Below are 26,115 nucleotides of genomic sequence, written 5' to 3' on the forward strand. Positions count from 1 at the left end.
AATAGAGCTAAATTTGGCAAAGCAATATAAACTAGAGGCAATTCAGTTAAAAATTGCACTTAACATTTCTGGCACCCGACTCACCGATGATACTACAAGAGGTGGATGAATGAGTACTGACGGAACAAAAGGACAGGCATTCCGGGAACCACAGATTGAAAACCTGCGCAGGTAAGAAAAAGCTTTATTTTTCTTATATTCTGTGCTCCCCTGATTTGTGCCTATCCGTTCTGTCAGTTACGGTTCTCCTGGTTTTAAAACACCAGCCTCTGTAGTGGTGAGTATAGAATTACTGCATATTTTGGTTTATATTGCTGGAATTATTTGTTGTCTGTCTGTCTTGTTGAGAAAGTGAATGAGCCTTGCCAAGGTTGGTATGAATTGAAAGAATATCATCCCAATGAGCAACGGAATGCGCCTTTTGGGGGGTCTGACGCTTAAGTTTGATATTCAATTTAATTCATAAACCATAGACGGGTTGAGAGTATAAGCCCTGTCTGCTCCATAAAGCAGGGATAAGAGTGTATGAGAGGGATCCCAGATACGGGGGGGAATAAGGTCTCCATAAGCCTGGAGCTCTAGTCGGATACCTGGTCACTTAAAGGAATGCTTGTATATGTTGTAGCCGTCAGTCTGGTCATAATATTTGTCAGTTGGCTAGCATATGAAGTAATTCGATTTCAGAAATCTCATCCGGAGAGGTTTTTAGTATTCTGGCACCCTAGGAGGAAGGCAACGAGGAACTAGTGTAGCTTTTTTAGTGCTTTGTACTGTACACTAAGTGTCCCACACGCTACCTAGGCACGGACTGTCAGAATGGACCAGCAGAACACGAAACCCCGTCAGGGAATTGTGGCGCATTATACGGTGCCACAGATAATTAAGAACATCTATGGGAAAGATGAAGCATGGGACTTAAAGGATGTCCTTCGTAAATTTAAGGTGAAAGGAGCAGCGGGTTTAGACCCGGATGTATGGAGTGAAATAAAAAGGGACAGACAAGGAGAGGTGTTAGAGAAGCAATGGATGCGTCATGTTCAATGCTTAATTAAGGTCTCAAATAGAGCGAAAGAAGAGGGGTGGAAATATAATCCAGATTGTGATGGTTGGGATATGAAAGACAGAAGAACAAAAAATGTTGAAACTTTAAATAATCTTAGTTCAACCACCCCACCCCCATACACTGACATAGAGCAAAATTCGCATAAGCCAGGGTTATATCCTGTACTTGAGGGGAGAGGATGGGTTTGTCAGGTTTGTGGAACACAGAACCCAGAATGGGCAATAGAATGTGTGCATTGTGGGGCACAAAAACCTCATTCAGAAACTGTAGCCCCCGTACGCACTGATACACGCATTGTACAGGTAAATAATCCAGAATTTGGACAAGCAGCCCATCCAGACGCCCCACCTACTATTACTCGTAGGATGCAAATAAGGACTTGGAAGCCTTGGTCAGCAGACACTCTTATGGCATTAATACAGAGCGCCCCAGACCCGGTAGCAAAGCCAGCTGCTTTCTGTAGATTTGTGACACAGTTGAATACACATGAAGCAACCTGGCAGGATGGGGAGGATTTATGCAGACATAAAATGACTCTGACCCTGTTTAACCAGTTTATGACCGACCTGCAGACCGAGCTGAGGGGGATGGCAATCTAGAGGCAGGACATGTCAGACACATAGACTCAAGGGCCCCTTTTATTGCTAGATTAGAAGCTTTCTGTCAGGCAAAACAACAGGAGAGGGGGTCAATATCACCCATGAAACAAATGCCAAGACAGACTGTATCGGAATTTTACTTATCTGTGGAAAGTATGATGGCAGATGAGGGATTGGATTTGGCTCTGCCAGTCACGATCCGAGCCTTCAATAGACAGTTTATGGAAGGATTAATTCCACAGATAAGTGAAAGACTGAAAGCCTGCACACCACCCTTAATTTGTTGCGATTTTTGGCAGAAAAAGGTTGCAAGGTTAATAAGAAAAAGTTGCAAGTGTGTCAGAAAAAAGTTATCTTTTTGGGACATTGTATATCACAGGGTACAAGACATCTTACTGAGGAGAGGGTTCAAGTGATAAAGGGAATGTTACCCCCACGGAATTTCAAACAATTGCGTATGTTTTTAGGTATTGTGTCATATTGTAGACAATGGATACCACACGCTAGCGCTTTGATGCAGCCATTATACGATTGTTTGAAAATTGTACCGTATATGCTTACGTAGTGCACACTACACATGACATACATGCAATCTTGTCTCAAGTTCAGCCCAAACACATTTCAATGGCTAGGCAATTAAGGTTACAGTGTACTTTACTTTTACCTCCAAATGTCACTTTTCAGCGCTGTACAACCTTAAATTTGGCCACCTTTTTGCCTCTTCAGTCACCAGATTTGGCAAGGGGGAATAATAGTGCTAATAAGGAAGGAGATGAGGAAACTGACACCCTTCTGTTTAAAGAGATAGCACGATTGTTTTCAGCTCATGGAACAGGAAACAATGGGATTCCCACATGTTACAGATACACCAATCTTAAATGCTGAGCACACTTTGTACATAGATGGCAGCAGGTTTGCTGATGACAAGGGTAAATATCACACAGGGTATGCTGTAGTGACTGATACACAGGTGATTGAAGCACAGCCCTTACCAGCCCATATGTCAGCACAAGAAGCAGAATGAAAAGCTTTAGAACAAGCCCTAGAATATTTAAAAGGACGAGAAGGGAATATTTATACTGACTCTGCCTACGTTTATGGTGTAGCGCACGATTATGGCCACATATGGAGGGCTAGAGGTTATCTGACAGCAGCAGGTACACCTGTAAAACATGGAGAAGGGATTAAGAGAGTCCTGAACAATCTTCAAAAGGTTAAACGAGTGGCCGTTATGAAGATAGCGGCACAAAAACAATTGAGGCAAAAGGAAATGCATTTGCAGATTTGACTGCAAAACAGGCAGCTCTAGGGGAAGGAAGCCCTGAGACCTTAGCAGCGGTAGAGGTTAGTATCCCAGAACCAACATGGCAGCAGCTGAGTAAATTACAGGAGCAAGCAGGGGAGAGCGAGAAAGATAAGTGGGTCAGGATGGGAGCAGCACCAGACCTTGACAATGTATGGAGGGAAGGAGGCAAAGTATGCCTACCTGCCTCTCTGTACCCAGCAATGGCAGCGGCAGTTCACCTACCCACACATGTCAGTTCCAATTCCATGTATAGGATTGTGAACCAAGGATGGCTCGCCCCTGGATTCAGTAGTACTGCGAGAAACTACTGTGCAGCCTGCCAAATCTGTCTCCTGAATAACCCAGGACAGAGAGTAAAAACCCCACGAAAACACCAGGTCCGGGCCCAATACCTCTTCCAGAGACTGCAAATTGACTACATACAAATGCCTAAGAGCGGTCCCTTTGAATTTGTCCTCGTGTATATCGATTTATTCTCAGGTTGGCCCGAAAGCTATCCAGTAAAATCAGCTACAGCAAAAGCCACAGCCAAGAAACTGATCACTGAGTTAATACCTAGGTTTGGTCTTCCTGAAACCATAGAATCAGATAGGGGGATACACTTTACAGGAGAAATCATGCAGAATGTGATGACCATGTTAGGGGTTCAACAAAGTTTCCACACCCCTTATCATCCACAGAGTTCAGGATCAGTGGAAAGAGTAAATGGGACAATAAAGTTGAAAATACAAAAAGCCATGCAAGAGTTAAACAAGCCATGGCCAGAATGCCTGCCTTTGGCTTTGTTCTCCATAAGATACACTCCAACAGGGAAACAGGATTGTCCCCATATGAAATACTTTTTGGGAATGCACCTAGATTAGGTCTATACTTTCCACAGAGTATGCAATTGCAATGTGATAGTTTGACTGCATAAGTGATACAATTACAACAACGTCTAACTAAGATCCACAAAAGTGTGTATTCTTTTCTTCCAGACCCTCACTCAATAGCAGGTACACATACACTGCTACCAGGAGATTATGTATATGTTAAGAAACACACCAGAACGACATTGGAACCTAGATTTGAAGGTCCTTATCAAATGCTTTTGACCACAGCCACCTCAGTGAAATTGGAAGGAAAAGCAGCCTGGATCCACGCATCACACTGCAAAAAGAGTCTTGAACCGAGAGAAACAGAATGAAGATCCTTCTAACTATGATAATAGTGCTTGAATGTTTTCAAATGTTTGTTTATACATGGACTCCCGGTATCAGTGTAACAGTTCATGAAAATAGTACTGATCTTAGATGGGTAAATCAGGATAAGAGTATAACGCAATATCCTTACTACGAATGGTATTTTGTACCAGTAAGGGAATGGGAATAAGGAATGGGATACAGATGGAAATGATACAAAATAAGTGGAAACGTGCAGGAAGTCACATAGCTGATAGTTTAATAATCACAAGCAAATGGTTACCTACAACATTCGAAACACAAATTAGTCAGGTACAATTAACTAAATATCTCAATATTATGGTTAATCACACAGCACTAGCCAGTCTGGAGTTGTGGAAAGAAAATCAGGAGTTCATAAACATTACTCAATGTGCTTTTTCTACACTATCTTATCACATTCAAATTAATAGAGCTCAAGATGAGCTACGATTAGGGAATTATCGCACTTGGATGAACTATTTCAAGGGTTTAAATTTAGAAAGTACATGGTTTGAAGTACCAGGAAAAGAAGTTGAATGTGAGGAAAGATGGTGTGCTGGAAGGTTTGATGTATACAAAGTGGAGGAGGTCCAGGTAATGTGTAAGTTAATAGTGATGCCACTCCTGATAGGAAGGGATCTACCTGAATTTTGGTATCCTGAGATTTATGGACACTATGTAGATACACAAAACATGACTCATGATCTAAGTCTATGTGCTAAAACTAATAAGGGAATAGTCTGTGGGAGAAGTTCTCCAGTCTATGAACCTTGCTTATTGAAACATCAATCTAACATATGTAAGTTTCAGAGATTACCAGTAGGTGTAGGAAACAGATTTATGGAGATAGGACCACAACATATTTGTTTAGTCACAAATGATCAGGAAACTATGGAAAGTTTAAATAAAACGGCCCCTTTTTCAGGATGCGTAAAGAATGTTAAAATGCTTAAATGGCAAAATGATACTTTCCTTTTTGAACCAGATGCACATAGAATATTTAATCTAGAATGGACGGTAGATAATCTTACTGATACTACTCTTTTTATAATATCATTAGAGCCCTTACGGCAAATCTTAAATGAGTCCGAAATACTTAGAAAACACATAGAGACACAAGAACATACCCTTCAAAATAATCTAATATCTGCGGTTATAGATAAAGGGAAATTAATACATTTATCCTCACAAATAAGAGATGAAACAACACATCATTGGTATTATGTATTTGCTGGATGGTCACCCACTGCTACGGCAATTTTTAATTGGATGCTCAATCCGATACTTATTCTAATTTTAGCTTTTGTACTGCTTACCGTGATAAACTGTTGCTTATATAGGAAGATTAAGGCACGAACAGATATGCCCCGTACACATGGTCGGACTTTGTTCGGACATTCCGACAACAAAATCCTAGGATTTTTTCCGACGGATGTTGGCTCAAACTTGTCTTGCATACACACGGTCACACAAAGTTGTCGGAAAATCCGATCGTTCTAAACGCGGTGACGTAAAACACGTACGTCGGGACTATAAACGGGGCAGTGGCCAATAGCTTTCATCTCTTTATTTATTCTGAGCATGCGTGGCACTTTGTCCGTCGGATTTGTGTACACATGATCGGAATTTCCGACAACGGATTTTGTTGTCGGAAAATTTTATCTCCTGCTCTCCAACTTTGTGTGTCGGAAAATCCGATGGAAAATGTCCGATGGAGCCCACACACGGTCGGAATTTCCGACAACACGTTCCGATCGGACATTTTCCATCGGAAAATCCGACCGTGTGTACGGGGCAGTAGAATGGAAAGAGAAAGGTATTAGGAACTCTAATGACAAAAAGGGTAACTTGACATCACCCCTTTTCTATTTTCTTTGCTTATAAGATGCAGGTATGGATTTGAGGGATGAGGGTAAATAGAGAAGACTTATCCTCCTCTGACAACCCGCGGTCAGGGATAGTACTCTTTGAAGTATCGGCTGTTCACTTGTTTGCAAGGACCCAGAATCGTGGAGGGGATGATGTCAAAGGGGGAAATTGATAAGGTTGGAAATAATGGGTTAGAGTTCTACTTAAGTTGTTTTTCATTCCTCTGCATTATGTGTACGTGTCAGCATATGTTGCAAGACTAGCTTAAGATCTTCCAGATGTATGTCCAGCACATGTATGTTGAAATATACTGCTTGTTACCTTATATGGAAATTTGCTGAAACTGATGCTTGTGTAACCATGCCTATAAAAAGCTTCAATAAAGAAGGGCAGCCACAGACAGTACGGGACCTTTAAGGCTCGGAATTGATATACAGAAACTCCTGATTCTGTGTCTTACTTCTAATAGAGCTAAATTTGGCAAAGCAATATAAACTAGAGGCAAGTCAGTTAAAAATTGCACTTAACACACCGTCTCTCTCTGAATTCTGCGCCAGGCCCATTCCTGAAGCCCTAGGCCTACCAGGCCTCCGCACAGTGGAAAGGGCCCACCGCATGGGGTCTTTTAACACCGAACGCAAAAGGGCCCGACCAATTATCGCCAAATACCTGAACTATTCTGATAAGGCCCTTATTCTACAAAAATTCAGACAAACCCGCTCTCTCCAAATTGATGGAATAAGGGTCCTGATATTTGCTGATTATTCAATTGAGGTCTCAAAGAAATGAAAAGCATTCCAACAGGTCTGCACAGAACTCTATAAACAGCAAATTAAATTCACATTGGCGTTTCCAGCTACCCTCCGCCTCAAGACCCTAAATGGAGAGCAACTATCTTTTCAAGACCCCTCTGAAGCGGAAGCCTTCATACGGTTCCTGCACGCAGACCCGCATCCCCATACTCCATCCAAAGTTGCTTCACTCAATCGCTCCCTGGACCAAAGGAGCCTGCGAAAAGACTCCCCTAAACGCTTCAGGCCTTCGGCCCCGGATCACCACCGTGCCACCCCTCGCTAAAAGGGGAGTCGTATCCCATGTTACTGTTGCTCACTCTCTCAAGGTCACATACCATACAGCACCTCAGGTCTGACTCTATTTTGTTTTTGTTTATACATCTCAAGATTCTCTTTTCCTTTACCTTTATTTGTCACCAGCTCTATCTGTTGCAACCACCATATTTTCTAGGCGACCATAAATTAACTACTATGCTTTATGTTATAATGTCAATTAATATTTATCTTTCTGTTATTAAAACTTTCCTAACATGCCTTACCTCCCCTCCTGGCCTCACTGTGTACCTGTCAGGGGATGTTATACACAACATCCAATGCAGGTGATAAGATCGCTGGGCTGCACCAAGGAATCAGGGACAAACGAGTAAATAAAGTATGTTTATTATTAATGATAAAGATACACGTGAAAACAAGACAGCAAACCAAAAACAAGAAAATGGTGAAAACACAGCAAACCCCCAAACCCACCTAACTATCTATCTAACTAATATAATACACGAGCAAGGAAACAAACATGAAATAAAAATAAGGCATGGGCAAAAGCGACAAGGGAACAGAAACCAGGAATACTGAAGCAGACCAAGGAGCAGGGAACAGGAAACAAGACTCAAGGACAGGATACACAAACGGGGTCCAGGAACAAACAGGAACAGGCTGGAACAAGAGCAGGTACTGGCAGGAACAAGGGCTTAGCAGAGGAATTCTGAAGCACTGAGGCTAGTTCAGGGCGGGTTTATATAGTCCAGCAAACCCATGACAGGTGTGCTTGATGGCAAGTCTGAAGTCCAGGCAGGGAGACACCCGCTGGTGGCCACTGGAATTATACCCTTTTGGTGCTGAATGTAATAGTGCCACCAGCAGGTGAAACCGGGAATGACACCGTTCCTGACAGTACCGCCTTTTATCTTCCCCCTATACATGACCCGAGGCAGCCGCACAAGCTCATCTCGCTAGAAATGGGCGCTCATAGGCCCCACTAACAGGGTCCTGTATTGGGAGCTGACCTACACAGTGACTCCATGCGGGAAAAAAGAGGAGTTCACACAATTGAATGTTTTGTTTTGTTTTCTGGTCCCCCCCCCAGCACCTCCTTTCCCCCCTTCCTCCAACTATCCTGGGGCTCATGCACAACACCAGACTACTCCACACTACACGCCCACCATGAGAACAGTATCCCTCCTCCCAATACAGCAATAACCACACATTATCACCTATGCAGTGATAAATCTACAACGTTGGCCCAGATCCCTCTCTCAACCCATCCAATATGAAAATAGTTTCTTGGCATGTTAAAGGTCTCAGATCTCCCAACAAAAGAATGAAAATCCTCAGACATCTCAAAAGACTTAAAACTGACATCGCCCTACTCCAGGAATCTCACTTACTGACACCTGATTTTCATCGTATGAAAAAGCTATGGGTAGGCACAGTCTTAGGCTCAGATGCTGTAGGGCGTAAAGGAGGAGTTCTCCTGCTGATTCACAAAAACCTCCCATGCACAGTCCTATCTGTAAATTCAGACAGCCAGGGATGTCTTCTCTCAGCACATATCCAAATAGGATCCAAGGACCTAATGATATCGTTTACGCTCCCAACAACCCCAGCAAACAGTTCTATAGTGAACTTTCTACATGGCTTCTTGGCAATACACACCTCTCTCACTTAATTGGAGGAGATTTCAACGAAATCCTACACCAGACTGAAGACAGATCATCCCCCAAACACCGATCCTTCCATCCCCACAGACTTTGCATCCACCATGGATTCACTACACCTCCAAGACCTCTGGCGCCTCTCTCACCTGTTGACAGAGAATTCACTATCTACTCCAACCCACATAATGTCCTCACCAGGATCGACTATTTCTTTGGCTCTGATAACCTTGTCCCCATGTTATCCGGTGCAGACATTCATGACATTGCCATTTCCGACCATGCTCCAATTGAGGTGACACTCGACTATCTGGACTCACCTCCCCACCCCAAAATCTGGCATTTTCCCTCCTACCTCCACAACACTGACTTCCAGCAGTTTATGGAAAAATCTTGGACTGAACACTCCACCGCCAACGCACCCCACACCGATGATCCAAATCTCTTCTGAGATGCCGGCAAAGCATACCTCAGGGGACAGATCATTTCCTATGCCACCTCCTTTAAAAGGAACACTTTAACAAAATATAAATTAGCTAGCGCGTGACTACATCAGACACAATGTTCCTTAACCACCAAGGACTCCCCTGACAGTAGGAATGAATGGCAGGAAGCCAAGAGGGCTTTCGATACCTGGGCAGACACCCTTGAGCTCACCAAAAAGGCACACTTAGATGCCACCCTCCACAAATTTGGAAATGAAGCAGGCAAGCTATTAGCCAGGCTTTGTAAGGGTGCTTTTCACCCGACACATATTACCTCTCTACGAGACACCAACAGAAACATAAACTCCACGCCACAAACAATAAACAAAACCATGCTTCAATTCTACTCAGCATTATACGCCCCAGACCCTATAGACAAGCAAATAGCACGCTCGTTTCTAGAGAGGGTAGACATACCTAAAATCACTCCCCTACAACTAGAGGCTCTCAATGCCCCTATCTTTCTCTCCGAAAATTTCAACCACCATCCACAACTTGACCCCCTCCAAGGCCCTGGCCCTGACGGATTCACTAGTGAATTCTACAAAACCCTACAAAATATCACAGAACCCACACTCCACAAGGTCTACAACGGTATATGGTCCGGCAGCACTTACCTACTGATGGGGAATCAGGCCATTATTAAATTACTCTCTAAGAAAGGTAAAGACCCCCAGGACCCAGGCTCCTATAGACCCATCTCACTACTGAATCTGGATGTCAAAATCCTATCCAAGATCGTCACCACTAGACTTGCTGCCATCATCCCCTGCTTGATACACCCCGCCCAATCTGGCTTTGTAAAAGGCAGAACTGCCGCCCTGAATATACGCAAAGTCATATTGGCCCTAGAGCATGCTAAACATAACCCAGGCGGGGATTATGCCATCATTACATTAGATGCGGAAAAATCCTTCGATAACGTCAGCTTCGAATGGCTCTCCATGGCTTTGAGGGATTCACAGGCCCCTTCTGCCATCTCATCAACACCGTGTATACGGCCCCTACAGCTAGGCTGGTGGCGGCAGGCCTACTCTCAGATGACTTTGACCTTCATAAGGGTACACGGCAAGGCTGCCCCTTAACCCCGCTCCTCTTTAACATTGCACTAGAACCCTTATCCAGATTCCTAGCCCAATCAGCCCCCTTACATGGCATTAAAATTGGCAAACATGACCTACGCACGTCCCTCTTTGCGGATGATGTCCTTATATTCTCAGCTAACCCCTCCTCTGACATGTCCACTATCAAAAAGATATTCAATGAATTCAGATCCTGCTCAGGCCTCCGCATCAACTATGGCAAAAATGAAATCTTTCCCATAGGCACTCTCTCCATCCCACCCTGGTCCCATCATTCCATCTTTTCAGTAGCCAAGTCCCACATCACCTACCTGGGAATCAAAATAGGGAAACTACCCTCCTCTTTATACCACCTCAATTACCCTCCGCTGATTACAAAAATATCTCAGGAATTAGCTAACTGGATGGATCTCCCTCTCTCGCTCCTGGGAAGATGCCACTTGGTAAAAATGGTCAGTTTTGCTAGATTACTATACCAAATGCAAACCATTCCTCTACTCCTGCATCACAAAGATGTCAAATTTCTTAATTCAGCCATCTCAAAATTCTTATGGCATAACAAAAGACCATGAATAGCCTTAAAGAAACTATATCTTCCCAGGCGCGAAGGGGGTATTAGTCTCCCAAATGTTAGGAGTTATAACTTGGCATTTTTATTGAGAACTAGTCTGGACTGGATAGTACAATCCTCCCGCTATTCCAACTACCCTATGGAATCCAAAATGGCCCACCCATACTCTTTAGTGGCCCTTCTCCACTGCAAATGGAAATCAATCCCCCCTCCCTACCAACACAACCTCCTGCTGAGAGACACAGCTATCACCCTATGGAGAGAAGCTAGGAAAATCCTCAAGCAATCGCCTTTCATGTCTAGCCACCTACCAATACAAGGTAATCCCAGCTTCCCCCCTGGACCGGAACACAAACCCTTCACCGTCTGGCAAGAAAAAGGCCTCACAAAATTTTCCTTCTTATGCAACACGGAAACAGGGTGACCTCTACCCTTTTCAACCATAGATGAAACTTTCTCACTTCCCCAAGCCCATATCTTCCACTATGGTCAATGCATCAGCTTCTTAAAGCATGCCTGCAAGGAGGACCACAAGAGATTCAAACCTAGCATCATGGACCAAATGCTCCTAGATGGCTCCTATAAAATATTGGACATCTACAAAGCCCTTCTACAGGAGACCACTCCCCCTCTGGTATCCTCATCTGTGGCCAACTGGGGAAAAGACTTCCCGGATCCGAACCTTGTGGTCAAAATTCTACAAGGCCTCAACAAGGTACAACAATTAACTCCCAATGAAATTTGGAGAGAAACTCAACTAAAGATCACCCATCGAGCCCACATACCCTTCTTATCCTCCAAAACAGATCAGAGCAAAGCAAAGCTTCCTGCCCCCTCTGCCACCATCCGAGGCCATCCCTGACCCATCTCTTCTGGGCATGCTCATACATATCCACCTTCTGGGATCAGGTCCTATTCTACATTTTCGAAGTAACCCTACTAAAGCTACCTACGGACCCCCTGCTCCTCATCTTCGGACAATGGGACCCCCAATTGCTGCCATGGTCCCAAACTACAAATTCAAAGACCACTGGAAACTCCATCAGGCCCCCCTCCAACAAAGACTGGTCCTTGATCTGTCTCCTCATCGCACGGAGAACTATTCTCAAAAACTGAACTTCAACGCAGTGTCCTAATACCACCCAAATTAAACAAGAGCTTCTTCTATTACTATCCAAGGATCGCCAAGGATCGACTCAACACCGACTTCAAACAGGAAAACTCCAGAGCCCGCTTCTACTCCAAGTGGCAAACTTTCATGCTCTCAGCACTCCCTCCAGGAGAATTAGCCAACTTTGATCAATACTCATTCTCATATTACGGACCTCCATCATCAAACCCAGAGGAGACGGACCCCCCAATGGAAAACCCACAACCAGTGGACTTTAGCTCTGACTGGATACAACCTACACCTCAAGTCTCTCCACAAGTTATCTACACCATCCATCCTTCTCTACCAATATTGTGAAGAAACCTACCCCAAACTGACTCAACATTAGCCATGGTGCCCCCCCTCCTCCTGTCCCCTTTACTAAAAGGACATATTTGCATTATCCATCCCTCCTTCCCTCCCTCTACTTTATCCCAACTTCCCCTCCTACTTCCTGTTGTTTTCTTTTGCTCCATCTTGCAACACTAGGGAATTTTTTGTAGACAGATCCATCCAGTTATCTCCTGTTGTCGATAAATACTGCCCGGTTGTGTTATGTTTATTTGCTTTGGCTATCTCATACTGGCATGTATATCTACAACCCCTAGATTACCTTGTCTACCTAAAATTACTCTGAAACATGTTCTTACAAATGTTGTTATCAATATTTACGGTTTTTATATATCTCAATAAAAACTTTTTGAAAAAAAAAAAAAAAATACATATATAGATGTCCTGATATTATATAACCATAACAGGTAACTTTTTGAATTGCAAATTGATTTGTTTTTAGGATTTTATATGTGAGATGTTCTCACACTAATGAATCTTTTTCAATCAAGAAACCTAATGTGAAGGCTTGGCTTTGTCATTTGCAAAGGGTTAACATGCTGCACAGAGAACTGCGGTCTCAACTGTCCCATTACTTTAAGTGAAGTCGGATCTTCGTATGATGATGTGGGCGTTAGCAAGTCCTTCAATTAGGCTTTCATGCTATGTTTGTGTGTATATATACCATGTTACTATATTCACGACTTAGCTATGATTAAGCACCAGTGAGAGTGGTGTTTTTGTATGGACTGAGTCTTCAATAAAGGAATTTTCTTGGAGTGCGGCGATCCATTTTTTGCTTATATGCGTCATACATACTGAGCTGGCACCCTTTGGTAAGGAAGGTGATATCTAAGAACAGACGCCTGGAGCGGGTTTTCTCCCTACCTGCCCCAAAGATGCTGCTTGCAGGACTTTTCCAAACGTCCTGCAAGCGACACCTCCCAGGTGTGAAAGCACCCATTGCAGAGAATGGGAGGCAGTTTTCAGATGTTTACATGCGCTATTTCTAGGGCTTAAAGGCCTGATAACTGCCTCAGTGTTAAAGGGGTCTAAAGTGATGCAGGCTCAGCAGCCTTCCTCATTAGTGCTTTGCAGGTGCACTGCTGATTGATAATTAAGAAACCACTCTCATTAGACTCACTGAGGACATGGACACAGACAAACAGACAGGGATTTCCTCAGAATAGCAAAATGTAGGAATCTGCAACAAAGTTTGATAAAATCCTTACAGTGTACATAGATCACCCAGAGGGGAATGTTTTTTTCTCAACAAAAGTGGAGTTACGCTTTAATGATTCGGTATAGCTAATGAAGTGGCAATTCAGAGTACTCAATCTCTGAAACGTATCCTCAAAATGATCTCTAAAGCTGCATTTACACTTCAGCGTTTTGAACCGTGGGAAGATTCGCCGCAAATCTGCCCGCGATTTGAAAGCGTCGATGTGTGAATGACAAATCACGGGACTGGCATTTGAGATGCCATTCATTCGAATGACACCTCAAATCGTGGTGCGGGTCTTCCGCGATTGTTGCGCAATAAATCATGCGGCAATCCGCATCGTAGGAAGCATGTCGCCCAAAAAAAGTTCGGTAGCTACTTTTGGGCGTCATGCTTCCCACAATGTGGGTTGCTGCGCTTGCAGCGCGATTTATCACGTGACAATCGTGACAGATCAGCACCGCGATTTGAGGTGTCATCTAAATGAATGGCATCTCAAATGCGAGTCCCGCAATTTGTCATTCAGACATTGTCGCTTTCAAATCGCGGGCAGATTCTCGGCAAATCTGCCCACGATTCAAAACGCTGAAGTGTGAATGCAGCCTAACAAAGTTAAAGCGGAACTAAAGTTATTAATACTCATCTGTCCAATGGTCCCTAGCTGGCACCAGCATCTTCTTCTGAGTGCTGGTCTTTGGACAGGACCAGATTAACATAGGGGCTATTGGAGCTACAGGTCCAGGCCCCTACCTTAATATGAGCCCAGCCGTCCAAAAATATTAGGCCATGCACGGAAAGCAATGGGCCGACAGTGAGAGATCTCCCCTGACTGGCCCTGCATTCCGCATGCACCACCTTTAAAGGATAAGCTCACCCTTTATAACATGTTATACCTGTATCCAGGGTGTAGCATGTAATGTGTTACCAAACTAGCAGCCCCCACACTCCCCCAAACAAACGCTGTCACAATTTAAAAAAAAAAAAGTAATTCATTAATAGAATTCTGTGAATAGAACTACAACTACTGTTGCAATTGTGGCTGATGGCTTATAGTTCTCAATGAACGATGGAGGCACTGATGAGCACTCTAGGTAGTTCATTGATTTGTCCTGTAATTTAGTAACTGCCTGCCCATACAAGGTATGGGCAGACAGCTACACTGACAGTCTGCAGGATACTGACATTGCAGATTGCAGGTGTAGTGCTCTGCAGGCTCCCAAAAAAAATAATAATACATGCACAAAAAGATGTATATTTATTAAAAAAAGGTGAACTTATCCTTTAATAACGGGCAGTGTGTGGGCAGGAAGCCTGGTATTCGGCTTCCATAGTGTTGTGCTAGGCCTGTGCGGCTGTGCCCTTCCACCTCACCTCAGGGCATGCCATGCATGCCGATGCAGAGCTTTTATAGAATCCTGGGGCTTCGGTAGCGTTGGACCTGCACAGCTGTAAGCTTTCACCTCGGAGTGCATGCCGACGCACGGTCCTTACTGAAGCCTGCCAAATCAAATGCCAGGCTTCCCCAGCATTACGCCTGTGCGGCTGCACCCTTTTAAGTTTGGGCACATAGCAGCACAGTCTCCCGGAATCGCAGATGGGTGCAGCCCTCAGCACCAGACCCATGATACCATTAATCCAGCCCTGTCTTCGGGCCTCTTCATTGGTCTGCGCAAAATGGCGTAACTCCTGTGCATACGCAGGAGCCAATTCTCCCATCACTCAGAGACCGGCAAAATGCTGTAAGCTGAGCTACATATGCACGATTCAGTTTACAGCACCTGAGAAGACAGCGAGCAGGCAGGTAGAGACATTTTATGGCAGAAGAGACATTGCAAGTCCCTTCTGCAATAATAGCCTGCCTGCTCACTGTTTTTTACAGTGGAACTTAAATTTCGCTTTAATATATTCATGTAAAATGACATTGTATAAATTACATTTGCTATTAGTAAACATGTGGCATTGAGTCCCCCCAGACGCTTTATAACCAGTCTTTGATTCTGTGCGCTGTCAGTAAGAGCTTCAGCGCCTTTCTTGCAACATAATCTGATAACGTACATGAGCCAGCAACACAAGGCCTTGAGATGACTGCTTACAGAGTAATTTGGTTATTTGTGTTCCTCTCACTCTTATCACAATAGCCTTCTCTGTGGTATGGGGTGCCGTGTATGAGTCTCCATGGCAACGTCTCCCCCAGATACAGGGGGAGCTATGGAAATATAGTTGGTTTGTAGTCTCCATGGTAACAAAGCCTGTTCGGATGAATTTCTCCTTTTAAGGTTGGAAGACAGGAAAATTGCTTTAGGGAGGGGGTAGGAGTAAGGTAATACTCAGAGGAAAAGGTAGTATGAAGACAGGGTGACAGAGAGGTGGGTGAAGAAAAGCCATAAATATCATCTATTTTATGTTGTATATTCGGATAGTTAGGTCCTGTCAGTTTATGCAGATTCTCTTACTGTACAACATGCTGCTAAAGCATTTCTTTTACACACACACACTTGCTGATGTGAAATGTGTTTATTTGTTGCTTTAACATTACATTACCATCATTCTCAGGGCATGCTAGAACACACCAAACTCTTCCGATTTTCGGCAAGGCCACAAAAAAACCAAACAAAAAAAAAAAACAAAACAAACAAAAAAAAACAGCCATCCCTCCCCTCCTAAGTGCTCTTTTCACCTTTAGAGATGACATTGTTAACTACATTACCATAATTCTCAGGGCATGCCAAAACACACCTTAACACACCAAATCCCTCCAGTCCTAAGTGCTCTTTTCACCTGTACAAGAGATGACATTGGGGGGATTTATTAAAACTGAAGCATTCAGAATCTGGTGCAGCTGTGCATGGTAGCCAATCAGCTTCTAACTTCGGCTTGTTCAATAAAGCTTTGACAATAAAACGTGGAAGCTGATTGGTTTCGTTGCAGAGCTGTACCAGATTTTGCACCTCCCCGGTCTTAGTAGATCACCACCGTTGCTAGGTCTTGGAAGTATTAAATCATAAAAAGACAAATGACAATGCTTGCCGTCATCTGTCATTTCTTTCACTTTTAGTTTATACTGCTTTCCTAATGTACAAGTCTAAATGGTGCCACTTTTGTGTGACTGAACAAAACCATCCTTTCTATCCCGCTGCCAAACCATTCTATGTAAGCATTATGAGTCATGTTCTGTGAGTTTATGTTGTGTCTGGTGCAATGACTGAAATGTAGGCAGAATGCAGTAATAGAGCAATAAATAGGTACGAGCTGGTGGTTGCTTGAAAGGCATCTGGTTGAAGCCCATGGAATATGAAAAAGCCCAGCCCCGGCCACATGATCTGTGTGTAGCACTACCATATATTCAGGCTTAAATCATGCCTTACTGATTCATGGCTCATTCCTGAAGTCAGGGCTGTCTTTAACACGGGGCAAAAGGGGCAGCTGCTCTGGGCCCAGTCATTGTTGTGGGGCCCAAAGCAGCTGCCCCTTGGGCCCCCTGCCTGCAAATAGTTATATAAGTAGATTCGGGAGGGCCCAAGAAAATGTTTGCCCAGGGTCCAATAAATATTAAAGACAGCCCTGCCTGAAGTTAAGGTCTTTGACAAAGTGGTGACCTAACTGATAAGAAATGGAGCATGACAATGCACAATTCTAATGGCAAATTTAACTTTCTCTTGGCTATGTATCTATATCATATAGCATATAGCTAACACCTGTCTTTTACACGGATCACTGAGCAGAATATTATAAGATGCTGTTACACTTTAATTATTGATTTGGCTTTTTTTTAATTATTATTATAAAGAGATACCTACTAGTTTATAAAATGTGTTGAACACATGATGGTTGGCCAAGCAAAACTGGATTACAAAAATAAAGCTACAATAAAGTCCTGGCTGAGTGGTTAACACTCTTCCCTTGTAGTGCTTGGTCCTTGGTTCATCTTGCATTTGGGATACAGCATGAAGATTGTACGTCTTATTTGTTGTTTTCTTCACACAGCCCAAAAACATGGTGGGTTAACTGGGATCTGAGCAAATCGGAATTTCCTACTCCAATACAGCTGGTCAGAAGCCTATAAGCTGGCCATACACTGTTAGATTTCTCTCACGGGTAGGGTTGCCACCTCATCCCTTTAAACCTGAACACATATGAATTACACAGGTTCTTAGGCTAATTTATTGCAGATAAGGCACCAAGTAGGTTTAAATACCACCTTAATCAGCCACGGAACCTGTGTAATTATTATATGTTCGGGTTTAAAGGGATGAGGTGGCAACCCTACTCACGGGCCAAACAAGTGAAATCTCTCGATTCCCTTATCCATCCTAAGCAACATGAGAGGACGAATCTCCCCTGCCAGCGATTGTATTCTGACAGCCAAGAATACCCCAACAGCGGCTGTACCCGATTGGATATAGCTGCTGTTTAGCCAACCATTTTCCATCTGGATCCTTTGATTTTCAGATCGAAGGATGGAGAGGGGATGCCGATAGGACCACCCACATCAGTCCAGCTAAAATTCACTCTGTGTATGGCCAGCTTTATTTGGAAAGCAGGAGGTTGAATGCTGAGCTAGAAACTTGGGCCATAAAAACCAATAACCACTAAAGAGACAACCAAATTGCTGCCTTGTGTACCCAACAGCATAAACAAAACCAATACATATTTGATTTTTCTTTCTCTATGATCTCAAAATATGGTTAATAAAATATCAGAAAACATGTTATTTGTCTGGACAATAAGTTCATATATAGCTGTAACATATACATAAAGGGCATTATCAAGGGCCTTCCCTTATGTAATGGCATTAGTTTATCCACGTGGCATCTGATCAATTCTCATATGTGGTGACTGCATTTGTTTTTTGTTTTATTTTCATCTGATGATCCAAACATTAAGGCCACTTTCACACTGGGACGTTTTACAGGCGTTTTTGCGCTAAAAATAGCGCCTGAAAAAAAGCTCCTGTAAACTGCCTCTTCTGCAGCCCCAGTGTGAAAGCCTGAGTGCTTTTACACTGGGGGCGGTGCTCTTGCAGGACAGGAAAAAAAGTCCCGCAAGCAGCATCTTTGGGGCGGTTCAGGAGCTGTGAATACAGCGCTCCCAAAACACCCTTGCCCATTGAAATCATTGGCCAGTGCTGCCGAAGCGCTTCGGCAGTTGCACTTTGCGGGCTCTTTTAACCCTTTTTCGACTGCAGCGGGGGTTAAAAGCACCCCACTAGCGTCCAAAAGCTAAAACTAGCAGCGCTTTACAGTCAACGCACACAGTGCCTTAGTGTGAAAGTGGCCTAACACACTTCCTGTGTTAGGGTGGCTACATTCAGCCCTCTACTGTATTAATGGAGGAGCACAGTAGCCACCATTGGGCAGCTGCATGGTCAACATGTGGAAAGGGTAGTGTTCAATCAACTAATACATTTGTATGAACTTTAGATAAGTGACTAACAAATTAATTTTGAACTCCAGCTAACACATTTTTGATAGTTACAATTTAGGCCCGTCATACACTGTGCAAATTTCTTTCCTCCAACTACGGGTTGCAGGAAAGAAATTTGCAGAATTCCACCATCAACACAGATAGTGCTGACAGGGGAATCCCCCCTGCTGAGCAATTGTATGCTCCCGGTGGGGGAAGCTGTCCCCGCCAGGAGAAGACACTGATTATCACTAGTGGCTATAGCAGCAGCTAGCAATAGTTGTGAGAGAATCCTGCAGGCTGGTTGTACCCAAGCTGATCGATTGATCGACTTGGTACATTCAGCTTGCCCATTATTGATTCAAATCTTGGCCAGTACTTGCTGAACCGGCCAAGATTCAAACCATGCATGGCCGGCCTTAGTTTTTGCTTTTGGGATAAAGGTTTTAAATAATTTGATAAAAGCTGGCATTTGTAAGTACCCCTGTCAGTGGTAAATATTTTGTCTTAACGCTCACTAATCCACTTACATCCACTTTTTCTGGACAGCTTGGTCTGTAAAAGGATGTAAAAAAAATAAAATAACCGACTTTCTGGCCAGATCACAGGTAATAAAACGACGTTGCAGGGTGGACACAGGAAAACAAACACTGCTGTGTTAATACCTTTGATAGATTGCATCATATATGTATATTTTGAATTTGCCCATAGTTCTGCTTTAAAGTGGTTGTAAACCTCAGACATGAAATCCCAACAAGAATGTATTTCTATAGTGTTTACTTGCCTTTCTCCAAAGCACTAAGTGTTATTTCTCTCTGCTGTCTAGTTCCTCTGTTATCTGCATGAGTCACTTTGGACAAATTTTCCTGCCACCAAGAGAAAAAAGGTGACAAGGGAGGAAGCTTAACCATTTCCATACCGCCGAATATCATATGACGTTCTCAGTTTTCAGTGGTGATATCTGAATGATGCCTGCAGCTGTAGGCATCATTCAGGTATAATTTTTTTCAGCCTGCGATTCCCTTCGTCGTAACAGCAATAATAGTGGCTGTTCAGCCGCATGATCGTTCTTACAGGTGGCGAGAGGTCCGCTCCCTCTGGTGCTTCACCGGGCTCGCCGGAGAAGGAATCCACCGGCACTTGGAAGAAAGTCATAGAGAAATCCGAGGGACACATGGTCCCCGGCAATTATGACATCACGTCTGGGTTGAAAAGTAAACAATGCCGGGGACTCGGCAGAAAAACCTGAGATCATTCTTTTTTTTTTTTTTTAATCTCGGCCTTTCCTGCCTGTAGGAGAGATGTGAGGCCTTATAGACCCCACCATAAAGAGGACCTGTCAGGCACTATTCCTATTACAAGGGATGTTTACATGGGAATAAAAGTGATCAAAAAACATTTTTTAAAGGGAAAGTGTAAAAAAAAATAAATAAACAATAAAAAAAAAAAATTAAAGCGCACCCATCCCCGCCCGCATATGTAGGTTGCGCCCGCATATGTAAACGACGTTCAAACCACACATGTGAGGCATCACCGCGAACGTTAGAGCGAGAGCAATAATTCTAGCCCAAGACCTCCTCTGCAACTCTAAACATGTAACCTGTAAAAAAATGTAAGCGTCGCCTATGGAGATTTTTCAGGTCCGAATTTTGGTGCCATACCACGAGTGTGCGTAATTTTAAAGCATGACATGCGAGGTATCTATTTACTCAGTGTAACATCATCTTTCACATTATACAAAACAATTGGGCTAACTTTACTGTTTTTTTTTTTATTCATGAAAGTGTTTTTTTCCCAAAAAAAAATGCGTCTGAAAAATTGCTGCGCAAATACTGTGTGACATAAAAAGTTGCAATAGCCGCCATTTTATTACGTAAGGTCTCTGCTTGGGGGTTCAGAGTATTTTTCTAGCAAAAAAAATGGTGATATTTACATGTAGGAGAGGAGTGTTGGAATTTGCACGGTATGGAAGTGGTTAAGCAGATTAACAGTCTCAGCTCTGTTCCTGTGTGCTGTGTGAAGGGGTGTGTGTCCCTTTCCTCCAATCAGCTCTCAGGTCTCTTATACAGTGTGTAGCTGCAGCTCTCCGCCCCCTGCTTTATGAGTCTATGAAAAATCCTTTTGCTCTCTGAGTTTTACAAGGATGTACAGGACAAATGACAGCAGATAAACAGGCACAACTTATGTAGGAGGATTTGTTTTACCTCTGTGTATCACCTGAGACCAGTCACTTCACTAGGTAGAGGTAAGGGTTTACAACCACTTTAAGCCCTCCTTTGGAGTACAAGTGTTCTTAACTTGTATTCTCGTGGACATATTGTTACAGTCTTGGTAAATGTACAGTATTAACGCCTTTGGAGATTTTATTCATTATTTTTCAATAAGTATTTATACCAGGTAGTGTGAGCTTCATCTCTAAGTATTCTCATAGTGTTGCTGTTATTTTGTCTCAGATTGGGGGTCATAGAAATATCAGTTTAAGAGGCCCATGTTCTGTTCATTTGGTTCCATATAAGAAGTTTTCCGACTTCTGTGGCAGGCACAAGGTCATGTGGCCAGTCCGACTTCCTTATGGCACATGGACAAGATAGTTCGCTAGTCACAGGACAGAAAGGTCATGGCATGATTTCGACCTCTGCTTGAAGAAACCTTTATGTTTTCCCATAATCCCCTGCAAAAGTCGCCTTGCTCTTTTGGTCAGACTCTCTCTGCGACCTGGTGGTAGGAGGGTGGCTGGCTGGGGATTGTGTTGTACGTCATCTTTTCGAAGGCGAATCTGTCTGACAACCCCCTCAAGCAACTCCTGTGTATTATGGTGAAGGGCAGCAGATGTCTCTGTGTACTTACAGCTTAGCATGCCTGCCAGGGAGCGTCCCTCTGAAAGAAAAAAGAGAATACAGTGTACACAACGGCATCAAACAAAGTTGGAGTATAGCACAATATGAGCTGACTCTCTAATGTCCATGGTGACAGATTAAACAGGAGCCTGATTCATCTGAATATGCTTTTTTTGTTTTTGTTTCTGTAAGCAGGAGTAAGCCATTCGTTCATATAAGAACCTCATTAGAAGACTATACAGCTGTGGCCAATTCACTTTCACCAAAATTGTTACATCTCTATATTGTACAAGCCCATTTATTACGTATTCCATCATTTAACACCTACTTTTTCTTTAACCACTTGACCTCCGGATGATTTATCCCCCTTCATGATCAGGCCATTTTTTGCGATACAGAACCGCGTTACTTTAACTGAAAATTGCGCTGTCGTGCAATAAAATTGATGTCCTTTTTTCCCACAATTAGAGCTTTCTTTTGGTGGTAATTGATCACCTTAATTTTTTGCGCTATAAACAAAAAAGACTGACAATTTAAAAAAAAAAAACAAGATTCTTTACTCTCTGCTATAAAACATATCCAATAAAAAAATATAAAAAAATCAAGTTTCTTCATAAATTTAGGCCAATATGTATTCTTTTACGTGTTTTTGGTAAAGCAATCCTAATAAGTGTATATTGACTGGTTTACACAAACGTTATGGGGTCTACAAACTATGGGATATTTTATTGAATTTGTGTTTTTTTTATGCTAGTAATGGCAGCGAGCAGCGACTTATAGCGGGGCCACGATATTGCGGCGGATAGTCTGACACTAACTGACAGAAATGGTTACCGCTCAGGACAATCCAAACTAGAATTCCTCATCCTCCAGGAGAAAGGAGAGAGCCTCAGGTGCTGGCAATTGCTAGTATGGATGTGGAGGGCTGAAAGGATCTGGACAGCCGCACACCGGGATAAATAGATTAAATTCTTCTTATATTCGTGAAACAGGATCATAGGTTACATAAGACACCACTGGAGTGGTACAGCACAACAGCTGATGCGTTTCACACTTACGCAAAGTGCTTACTCATAGCAGTAACTGACCCTAACTGACACTTTTGACACTTTGTCTGGAACCAGTAACACAATGACAGTGATCAGTGCTAAAAATACTGTAGGCACTGTACTAATGACACTGGCTGGGAAGGGGTTAACATCTAGGGCGATCAAGGGGTTAACTGTGTGCCTATCCAGTGTTTGTGTGTTAACTGTGTGCTACTTTTACTAGGGGAAGTAATGGATTTTTCCCTACTTTGCAGGAACACAGAATTCATTCCTTCCCCTCTGTCAGAACTGAGATATGCCTTGTTTACGTATGGCATATGTACATATATGTACATACATAAGGCATATCCCAATTCCCCGTGTATTGCCGACGATCGGTGGGTGCTGGAGGACATCGAGCACCCAGCACCTGCAGATCGGCTTTTGCTGTGAACTATCATAGCAGAAGCAGCCCGCCGATGCCGCGCACACGCCCTGTGCAGGCGGGAGTCCGGAATAACGTACATATACATGATCCGGCACACAGCTGCCGCCCTATGACAGTTTTACTATAGGGCATGTCAGTTAAAGAAAGAGAGGAGAAGATAGAAGAGCATTTTAAAACCAAGCTTCATTTTGCAATAGTTGATTACTTAGATTAGTGCACTGTGCTGCTGTGCAGTGACATTAACAAAGTGTCACTATGTGCATTTCAAATAAAGTTGGCATGAAAAAAAAAAAGAAAAAGAAAAAAATATGAACTGTGCGATGTGCTGAAATGCGCATCAAACCACCCCCCTACCGCTGACTTAGTGTGCAGGCATTTGAATGGGCCCTTAAACAGGACAGAAGAATGCTGCAGAGGTTCTCGTGAGCCACTGTTTACACCTGAACTGCTTTTCTTCCCAGTACAAGTCACTGATAACGCAAAAGTAACTCAAGCAAACCGAGAAGTAACACAAAACGCCAACAAATTATAAGTCAAATTAACTTAGAAGTACCTGAAAGTTAACTGATTTTGGCCTGCTTGTGAGTCTGATACTCTCCTTAGTTGCGAAGATAAATAAGAACAGCTCTACTTGGGCTATTTCTTCTTCAACATTTCAGGCTCAGGCACATTAGTTAAGTACAGGCAGTCCCCGGCAGTTACAAACGGGTTAGGGACTGCCGGTTTGTTCTTAAGTCGAATATGTCCCTAAGTCGGAAGCGCATGTGCAGAACGGCAGAGACATCTTTTTCCGATGTTTTCTAATGTTCTGTCAAGTAGCCGCGCAGACAGCGTTTTCCAATGTTTTCCTATGTGCCCGCCGTCATGCCGCCGTTCATAAGTAGGAGTCATTCGCAAGTCGGGTGTTCATAACTCGGGGACTGCCTGTAATGGAAGTCTATTACTCTTGTCAAACAAACTTAAATATTAATAAAATATTGTGTGGTCAGAGAACATGCTGATATTGTGTCTAATCACCTACTGCAATGCAAGCAATTTGTATTATACTAGTAATACACAGTATCATACTAGTTAAAGTGTTTGTAATCCTATATTTTTTTTTCTTAAATGGATCCTGTTCCTTTAAAGCATTTTATACAGCACAGTGCTTGTGCTGTGTAATTTGGCCCCCTGTATCACCTGAAATACCTGGCTGATCCTGCCTGTTTCTGCCCTCCCACTGTAAACTGACCACGGTTTATCATGGCTGCTGAACCCTGACACTGTGGTCAGTTTACGTGCCTCCGTCATCTGAAGCTCTCCTCTGTCCTCTCTCCCTTCTCCCTGCCTGTCAGCTAATGACAGTGCCCGCCCCTCCCCTCCTGCTGCTATTGTAACTGTGTCAAATGCCTACAATCTCATCTGTTTTATTAAATGCTGTGCCCCAGTGTATGTGTTTTTTTTTTAAATAAGACACTGTGTACCTTTTTCATAACAACGCTCGGCGCTCATGTGACTGTCCGCCTCTCTCCTCCTCTCTTCCCCTTCTCCCAACTGATGTCAGCGGGGGGATTCTCAGCCCCTCCCACTGTAGCTATCAGATCGGGAGAGGGAGCAGCGAGCAGTCACGTGAGCATCGCTATGAAATAAGGTAGAAATTGGCATATTTTTTACAAAGAACATACACTGGAGCATAGAACGTTATCTAACAGAGGGGATTATATGTACTTTACAAAGTGGCTTTACAACCAATTTAAGTACAATTCACTGGTAAACTAGGATTATATTTTATAAACGTTCCCATTCATTGTAGTGAAGTGTAAACTTGAACTCAAGTTTACAAATCTATAAACTGGTGTTTTATAGCATTTTATCAATAGAGTGTATCCATGATGGCACTCAGTTTACAAAGCATGCTGAATGTGCAATACTTTCATGATTGTTGTGTAAAATTGACTGAGCCAGATGTTCTATCTCTGCTAGGATAAATAAAAAAAGGGACCCCCCCCCCCTCTTATTCAACACTACACATTATCGGATCCCTCCTACTGTTCAGGTCTGTTTTAAAGCTCAATTAAATAAAATAGGCTATAGTTAGCTGTACTCTAGCCTGGAGCTCTCTACCTTGGGGCTAGTATGTGGTAAGTATCAAATATTCATATTTAATATATGCCAGATTAAAAAGAAATAACACTATGCTTTTATTTTTTTTTAGTGATTATTTAAAAAAAATCTATACTCTAGGTTAGCTCTAGTCACGTTTCTGCCTCTGAGTCTCTAAAAGGCTTCCTTTGGTAAAGACATCCTCTGTTGTAAATTAAAAGCATAGGTGAACCCCAAAAATAAACTTCTCTTGTTTTCTCCCATTTGGTCTGTTAAAGATAAATACCGTTGACAAGTGTATTGTGGATTATTTTCGATAACTGCAAAAAAAAAATACCCAATAGTCCTGCTAGAAATCTTGTAAACTACAAGACGCCATCCTGCTATATTATGGAGAGGAGAGGGGTAGGTGTTATTTGGTCCTAATAGATTTTCTCTCTTACGGTGACAATACACCTCCAGTCTGCCATAGAACAATGAGTGAGCACTGTCATCCTAGGACAGCAAGTGTGTTATTGGCAGAATCACTAGCTGAAAATAAAGCAAAAAAAAATAAAAATAAAATGAATGCAGCCAACAAATCTAAGGACTGGTAAGCTACAATATACACTGATCAGACATACAGTATCTCACAAAAAATGAGTACACCCCTCACATTTTTGTAAATATTTTATTATATCTTTTCATGTGACAACACTGAAGAAATGACACTT

At 42.9% G+C, this 26,115-nt stretch overlaps 1 protein-coding gene across 1 annotated transcript in view; it reads right to left on the reverse strand.

The window, feature by feature from the left end:
• Nucleotides 1-21,345: 21,345 nt before the first annotated feature.
• REM2 (RRAD and GEM like GTPase 2) overlaps nucleotides 21,346-26,115 on the reverse strand; it is a 38,266-nt gene continuing 33,496 nt past the window's right edge. The window contains exon 6 of the mRNA XM_073632503.1: nucleotides 21,346-21,884. Within this exon, the coding sequence (XP_073488604.1) occupies nucleotides 21,607-21,884 (278 nt within the window). The 3' untranslated portion in view covers nucleotides 21,346-21,606. The remainder of the gene's footprint in view (nucleotides 21,885-26,115) is intronic.

This window comes from Aquarana catesbeiana, linkage group LG01 (genome assembly GCF_042186555.1).
Source record: "Aquarana catesbeiana isolate 2022-GZ linkage group LG01, ASM4218655v1, whole genome shotgun sequence".
NCBI lineage: Eukaryota > Metazoa > Chordata > Amphibia > Anura > Ranidae > Aquarana > Aquarana catesbeiana.